The sequence below is a fragment of the Populus euphratica genome, unplaced genomic scaffold, assembly GCF_000495115.2.
Source record: "Populus euphratica unplaced genomic scaffold, PopEup_1.0 scaffold32.1, whole genome shotgun sequence".
NCBI classification, from domain to species: domain Eukaryota; kingdom Viridiplantae; phylum Streptophyta; class Magnoliopsida; order Malpighiales; family Salicaceae; genus Populus; species Populus euphratica.
The window spans coordinates 1,485,577-1,493,430 of NW_011499861.1; the positions used below are offsets into that span (position 1 = coordinate 1,485,577).

Consider the following 7,854-nt stretch of genomic DNA (forward strand, 5'->3'; position numbering starts at 1 on the left):
TTTTTATTAACGTGAGTGTCCGGGCCAGCTTACGCGCACCACGACTAATCCCACGGTCCACTGGACATCCTGCAAGCCTCAGTGAACAGGTTAGGCACCGCGGGGGCGACAGGCGTACCACACAGTAAGGAGCTAGCAGAATCAGGAAGGACACCACTCGCCAGCCCCACTCCCACTGGGACTCGAACCGAGGTTCGAAAGAAGGCGAGCAGTGCCTTACGCCACTGAGCTACAAGCTGCTTGGTCGTTGTTATCTTATCTTGATTTGCAGGGACTAGGTGATGGGATTGGATCTGTTTTTTTTTTTTCTTTGAAAATGGGGGTTGATGTAAATAAAAGAGTGTTTGGCTTCTTCTTCTTCTTCTTCTTTTTGCATTATAGAGGATGGAATAAAATTAAACTATTTTTTTTTATGTACTGCTACCTCCTTTTACCACTGCTAATGAAAGCTTCCACAAAATCTAGGGTTTATAAACTGAATTGAATGTTTGGAATTTGAACATGCCATACATTGTTTAAGTATGAGAACAATTAAAAAACCATGCTTTGATATCAAAGCTAATACAGGACCAAAAAGAGATTTAAGAGAACTAAGAGGGGAAAATTCAGAAAACAAAGAATTAGAAGAAAATGGACAAATAAGAAAAAGAATGGAGCTGAAAAAGAGAGAAAAATCAGGGGCTGAAAGATAAAAGTTGGTAACTTTTCTATTAATTCATCATCAACTGATTGTAATGTAAAGAAAATTTCATATAAATAATAAAAGCTTAAAACCCACAAACCAAAAAAAATATAATAAAACAACATAATTTGAAGTTAAATATTAATATATATATATATATATATATAATAAGTTGGGGTGAATGAGGGTTTGCGAGGGTCAATTTTAGAGTTTTATTTCTATACTTACTTGCCTTTTACATCAAGGTTAAATATTAGTTGAATCGGTCCAATTCAATTAATTTTAAATTTATAAAATTAAAATTAAAATGAATTGAATTTTTTAAAGTTTTTTAATTATTTTGTTTAGTTTTTAAAGTTTTTTCAAATTTAATTGGTTATTAAGTTTTTTTTATCACCCCTAAAAACACCAACCTGTGTGTGATTTGTACATCCCTATTAGATTCAACTTAGCTAATCACCTTGAAATTCTTCTGTGAAAATCGTGTGATACTAGAAAATCGAGGTTATATGATTTTTTTTTTCATTTATATTTTAAAAAAATAACAGGGGTGTAATTTTTATTGGGCCTGATTTGTTAATGAGAACTTTTCTTAAATTTAATTTGATTAATTTATTGTGATTTTAAGGATTTTAAGGAAAAAAAAATTGCTGGGATAATAAATTTGGATTGTTTGATTGTGTAAATAATTTTTTTTTCAAAAAAAAAAACTCAGGTAATTGCTGTAAGTGGAAATTCTTTGTAAGACTATTCAGATATGCTGGACATCCCTTATAATCTATTTCGAATCCTACAGCTCAAATTTTATAATATAGGAATATGTTTTTATAATTCTCAATCTAACACCTGCGTTTAATATGTGTTTAGCTGATAGGCAGATCATGGGTCTTTGACCATGTCTAGAATAGAAGGTAATTGGTTAGCATATGTTCTCTGATTGACAGTGCATTCATATTGTTTGGTTAAAAGCACGCTTAGCTGATAAAATTATAAAAAAAATATTGTTTTGAAATTAAATCTTAATAACAATCACACATTAAAATAGTAATTAGGAATAACTTTTCCATTATATATATAGTTTTCAATTATAATTTAATACTATGAAAATCATCTTGTTTCAACTATGATGTAGGCGCACACATATATGTTCATGTATGGATAAAATTAAAATATTTTTATATCATGATATATGAATCTCTATAATAAATTATATTTTGTATTTATTTATGAATTTATGGTTATTTTACTATTATAAATTGATTTTCCACTCAAAAGACAGCAATCATGCAAAATAAATATGGATTTGTGAAATTTATAAAAAAATTGAGAAATCAGTAATTTCTTCATATTTTTTTTTAAAGATTTTATAGTTATTGTAAATGAAATTTCCAAGTATTTTTTATAAATTGTTACTGCACATTCTATTTTGGAATCAAGTTAACTGTTTCTCGCTGGTTATGAATTTGAGTTTTTCTAAAAATTATTAAAATTTTATATAGATATTAATTTTAAAATTTATAAAATTAGTTAAAATATATATAAACTGATTTGAATATTTATATTAATAATAAAAATAAATAAACTTCAATTACAACTTTTTTATTGTGACTTAATTTTGAATTCTTGAGCTGGAGACCCTGCAACCCTATATTGAGTGTTTTGTATTCAAATAGATATTTCTTAGTTATTGGGTGTTAAATGCATAATTATAAAAATAATAAAGTCAAATAGAAAATAAAAATAATCATGGATCCCATTTTTTAAACTATTTCTTTCAAAATTTTAAGTTTTTAATCATAATTACTGGATATTTGTGCCCGTATATGATGTAAATAGCAAATATATTAAAATATTTTGAAATTTTGAAAACATTTAAATCACAGGGATCGAAATAAAACATCTCCAAACTTATTGGGGTGAAAACAATCTTGCCCATTTTTTTTTAATTTTATTGTTGTTTCCATTTAAATTAAGAGTGATTATTTTCATTTCGGTCTAGTTTTTATCAATAAAAATAATCCAATTGAAATTTTATAAAATACAAAAAATAAAATTGAATCCAGTTCCAATCGACCGATTTCAGTTTAGTTCAATTCGATAATTTTATATCAAAAACCGAAACTCTATCAATTGATTTTGATTTTATTCAATTTATTTTGATCTGGTTATTTTATATTAAAAACAAAAACTATATTTTTTTGGGTTTTTTATTTTTTGATGGTTTCGGTTTAATCTTGTTTTTTCGGTCCAGCTAATTTATTTTTAATTAAACTGATTTGATTCGACTAAGATTTTTTTATTTCAAGCTTATAAAACCAAAATTAAACCAAATAAAATACTTTAATTAGTTTAATTTTTTTTTATGGTCTGGGTTTTTTAATTTTCTTTTTTAGTTTTTTAGTTTAATTAATTTATTGATTTTTTCACTTATTTTTAAATTTAAATGGCGCGTGGGAAATAATTAAGTAGTGTGTTTTTTTTGTTGTGGTAATGCATGGCAGGATCACTGCACACGGCTACGTTCATGGAAATCTCCTTTTCACGAGTGTGACAGGATCACTACTTTATCATGTTGAACCGGCCGAGCAGCAAGATTAGAGGCTTCGTACCTATTTTTTCGCCAAGTAAACTACAATCTGAAGAGGAGACAAAAAAAAAAAAAAGAGGAGTTGTCACTTGTCAATACTGGTGAGTAATCAGTTCATACCAACTAGGAAATCAGGAACGCTAACAGCCTGTTTGTTTGATGTTTTATTAATAGTTGTTTTTTAATTTTTTTATTTAAAAATATATTAAAATAATATATTTCTAAGATCAACAAATTAATTATTTATAATAATAAATATATAGAACACATTAACTTCCCTTTCAACCTTAAATTTTGTTAATTTTTAGGTTAGTTTTCACAAAAAAATAAATAAATAAATAGTTAATTTAGTAATGTGATAGTGATTATTTTTTTAAATAATTTTTATATTTAACAATATATTAAAATAATTTTTATTTTTAAAATTTATTTTTAATATTAATATAATAAAATATTCAAAAATATATATAAAAATTAATTTAAAATGAAATAAAAATTGAATTTCTTCAGAAGCACGGTAATACGGGGTTGCCAAACTGGTGCATCCACAAATCTTAACATTGCTGTGGAACTTAATTAAAATCAACTGTTCATTGTTAATAACGACTCATCCCTCTCTCTATCTCTCCGCGTCACTAATAACTAAGAAGCCACTCCTTCTGTCGCCATTTGCATAAGCAGCAGCTGTCGAAAACCTTAATCAATAAGGGTGGTGTGGCACCTGTGCCGTGCTTCGCTTTGCTTTAATTATTAACCCTTGGTTAATTAATGATGGGAGGAGATTAATATAAAGTGGTGTTATAAGTTCAAAGCAGTAAATGAAGAGAGGATGGGGTGTTGCTATCAGGTTTCATTGGGAGGAGGAATAGTGGCTGTGGCCGCATCTTCGTTTCCCGTTAATTCAAAATTAAAACCGTTTCCTGCTTTCAAAGCGGAGCTTCCCAAACCCATGGCTTCTGATCTCTCTCCTGACCGTTCGATCTTCCACGATGCCGTCTCCTCTTCTCCCCGCCGCGACCTCGTTTTCATCGTTAATCCCCGAGGTCTCTCTCTCTCTCTCTCTTTCATTTCCTTTTTGTTTCTTGAGAATATTCAGATAAAAAACAACATTTATTCTTCGGAGCAGGGGCTAATGGGAGGACAGGCAAGGATTGGAAGAAACTGCTTCCTTATCTCCGGTCTCGCCTCGATAAAAATTGTAACGTGAGAGCCCTTTTTCGTTGATTTTAATGCCATTTCAACTTTCGAATTAAATAGTGTTGATTTTGTTTTGTGTTTTTTTTTATTTAAATTATCTGCAGATATGTGAATCTCTGACTTCAGGTCCATATCATGCAATTGACATTACAAGGGAGGTATAAATTGAGACTGAACTGGTTTAGGGTTTTCACTAAAGAAGAGAGATTGAACTATATCAAATCTAATTGGTTGCAGGCAATAAGGGAGGGTGCTGATGCTGTGGTTGCTGTTGGAGGTGATGGTACTCTTCACGAGGTCAGACCTGGCTTTTCATCTGATTAGATTAACAAAAACAGAAAATCAAGTCATATTTTTTGCTCTCTAATTTAGGTATTAAAATTGTCTATACAAGGCATATATGATAATAATCAAATATGCCATTTTTGTTGGTCAATGTTTGTCTCTCATCAACCGTGGCTTCAAATAAGCAGGTTGTTAATGGATTCTTTTGGGCTGGGAAACCTGTCGCCAATCACAATAGAGAGGCTACACGTTCAACTGCTCTTGGTGTAAGTGTTGCCATTCTGTTCTTGTATTTGTTCATTTCCTGTTATGTGGTAATGTTTGATTTGATGTTTACTTTTAGCATCACTGCAAAGCTAAGTTTCCAATTCTATGGTGTGGATTTCTCAAGGTTAGATATAATTATGTTTTTATCTTTCTACAGCACATACCCTTAGGGACCGGGTCTGACTTTGCTAGAACATTGGGCTGGTTAGTTGGTTCTACTGCAATCTGGATTAATCTGATATGAGTTATTTCTTGAGATAATATTTGCTCCTGTTCATGACAGATGTGTTTATCACTTGCTTTTGTTAGGAAAAATGATCCACGTGAAGCCATTGATCGAATTGCTAAAGGTACTTAATCTTTTATTTTCTCAATGCATCGAGTTTGTTTTGGTCAACCAGTAGAAGAGGTTTCACTCGCAGAGAATTTTTATGATCTAGTCATTATTCTATTTATGTTTTTCTTCTTTGTGTATAAAAACGCTGCTGGAGCTGTTCTGCAGGGCTGAGATCACCAGTGGATGTTGGTGTAATTACTGGAGAAAGTGAAGAAGAATCTCATTACTTCATAAATGTTGCTGATATTCATCTGTAAGTTTAACTTGGAAGTTTTGCAGTTCTCTCAGTAAATGCGTGTGCCAGTATTAAAAAAGTTGCTCTGTGATTTACAGGAGTGCCAAGGCTGGTTACTTCGCATCACGATACAAGAGATTCGGAAACCTATGCTATGTTATAGGTGCTCTGCAAGCTTTTATGGGGCATAAAAACCAAGACCTTAGAATCAAGGCGAGTCTAGTCGAAAAGAATTCAGAAAAATGTCTTGTGCTGTGCACTTTTCTTATATCCATACCATTGTGAAATCATATGCTACATAGGATGTGCACTTTCCTTTAAGAGTGCCAATTGTCCTTTTGTCCTAACTCCACAGAATCTTATGTATATAGGTCAATGGAGGTGAGTGGGAAACATGTTCTCTGGTGACAGCTCTTTGTATTGGAAATGCCAAGTACTTTGGCGGTGGCATGAAAATTACTCCAAATGCTGACCCTTCCAGTGGAAACTTCGAGGTGGAGTACATTTATTAACTCACTGAAAGTACTTCTGTAGCATAACATAAATCAAGCATTTTGCATTATCTTTTAATTTTGGCTGTATTCTACTTTGCAGGTTGTGATTCTGCAGGACTTTAAGTGGTATGACTTCATTCTGAAGCTACATAGACTGTACAATGGGACACATTTATCAGTGAAGAATGTATCTTCAAGAAGGTAGGTCCCTACTGTAAATGAAATTGTTTTTCTTGATTACTCAATATTGGTGTTTTGCCATTTTTGGTGGAGCCATTCTATTCAAACTATCAAGTATTCAACTAATACAGCTGTGGAAAAGGTTCATCATGCAATCTGATATTAATTCTTCATTGGGTTAATCATATTTTTTCTTCAGTTTTTTATAAAAGTGGTTCTATCCTCTGTCTTTTGGGCTGGGGTAAATAGCAGCAGGACTCGGACTTCTTGTAGTTTAGCCAGTTTTGTTCAGTTCAGTTTGATCATAGTGCAGATGAGTTTCAAATCAGCAGGCAGTGTTTAATAGCCATTTATACTCTTCTCAAATCTTGCAGTGTATTTTCTATTGAAGTGGAGGACATTTCTGGCAGTGGAAGCATTTATGTTCAGTCTGATGGGGAACATGTAGGGTTTCTTCCCAGAAAGTTTTGTATTTTGCCTTCTGCCATTCAGATGATATGCTGACATGAATCCACAAGAACAATTCAATTAGTAACATGAGCTTGTGCATTCGATTTCTTCAAGCTGATGCATCTTATCCACATTCTTCGGATGGAAAAATAGCAGCAGGGGACAACGTAGATAGGAGAGGCGCCCATGAGTTTGCTCCAGCAGTGATGAAGTACTTAACATGAATAGAGCCGGTGACATTTTGGTGGTGTGGGATAATTTCTTGCGGCATCTTTAGTCGCGCGAACCAACAGTTCGAGGTTTTTGACAGTTGGAGGCTTTGTTTTCACTTGTTATCGAGATATGAGTCCGGATAACGCCACTGAGTTCATGAGAGGCTGCAATGGAACTTTGTTTTTTTAGACCGCTATTAAAAGATTTCAGGTTTTATGAACATCGGTTTTAGAATTTTTTTTTTGTAGTTATTGTTATTGTTATTGTTGTTGATTTTTTTTGTAGTTATTGTGTTATTGTTGTTGTTATTATTTTATTAATATATTAAAAAAAATGGTATTTTATCATAGAAATAGTAAAATTGAAAAAAAAATCAAATTTTTACTGTAATGGTGATAAATTTAAAATGTTTTTTCATTATTTTTTATCTTTATTTTTTTGTAATTTTTTTTCAGATTTTCTTTTTTTTTTCTTTACATTTTTTTTAAATATCATTTTTGTTAATTTTTACTCTTTGAATATTTATCATTGCATATATGGTTTATTTTTATTATTTTTATTTTTATTTTTTTGTATTTTATTTTTATTTTTTTGTATTTTATTTTTATTTTTTTGTATTTTATTTTATTTTTATTTTTTTAAAAAAATATTATACAAAGACAGAAAATAATGTTTCAATATGAATTGCAACATTATTATATTAAAAATAAGTTTAAGATTTTAAATATTTTTATTAACATATATTATATTCATTGTAAGGATTAATTTTTAATTATATTTTTTATTCGTTATAAAAAAAAACATGTTTATAATATCTTTATATTAATTCATTTGTGTTAGAAAAACAATTATTTGACTTGTAATTATACGAGTTAAATAGATAAGTTAATATTTTTTTATATATTTTTATAATTTATTTAATTAAAT

The 7,854-nt window shown here is 30.3% G+C and overlaps 1 protein-coding gene across 1 annotated transcript; it reads left to right on the top strand.

Moving 5' to 3' along the window:
• Nucleotides 1-3,911: 3,911 nt before the first annotated feature.
• LCBK2 (Diacylglycerol kinase family protein) lies at nt 3,912-7,164 on the top strand. Its single transcript, XM_011024981.1, has 12 exons — nt 3,912-4,312; nt 4,396-4,472; nt 4,571-4,624; nt 4,704-4,763; nt 4,940-5,017; nt 5,176-5,222; nt 5,328-5,368; nt 5,521-5,608; nt 5,689-5,803; nt 5,962-6,084; nt 6,185-6,285; nt 6,639-7,164. Exons 1-12 carry the CDS (start codon nt 4,099-4,101, stop codon nt 6,766-6,768), a joined length of 1,128 nt encoding a protein of 375 aa, XP_011023283.1. The 5' UTR covers nt 3,912-4,098; the 3' UTR covers nt 6,769-7,164.
• Nucleotides 7,165-7,854: the final 690 nt, after the last annotated feature.

What these genes read in the sequence shown, in the direction of transcription:
- LCBK2 (XM_011024981.1), top strand. Translation starts at nt 4,099, where the DNA reads ATGGGGTGTTGCTATCAGGTTTCATTGGGAGGAGGAATAGTGGCTGTG. An exon ending in CACGTTCAACTGCTCTTGGT is followed by an intron (nt 5,018 to 5,175) that starts GTAAGTGTTGCC and finishes ATCTTTCTACAG; the next exon opens with CACATACCCTTAGGGACCGG. An exon ending in TTTGCTAGAACATTGGGCTG is followed by an intron (nt 5,223 to 5,327) that starts GTTAGTTGGTTC and finishes TGCTTTTGTTAG; the next exon opens with GAAAAATGATCCACGTGAAG.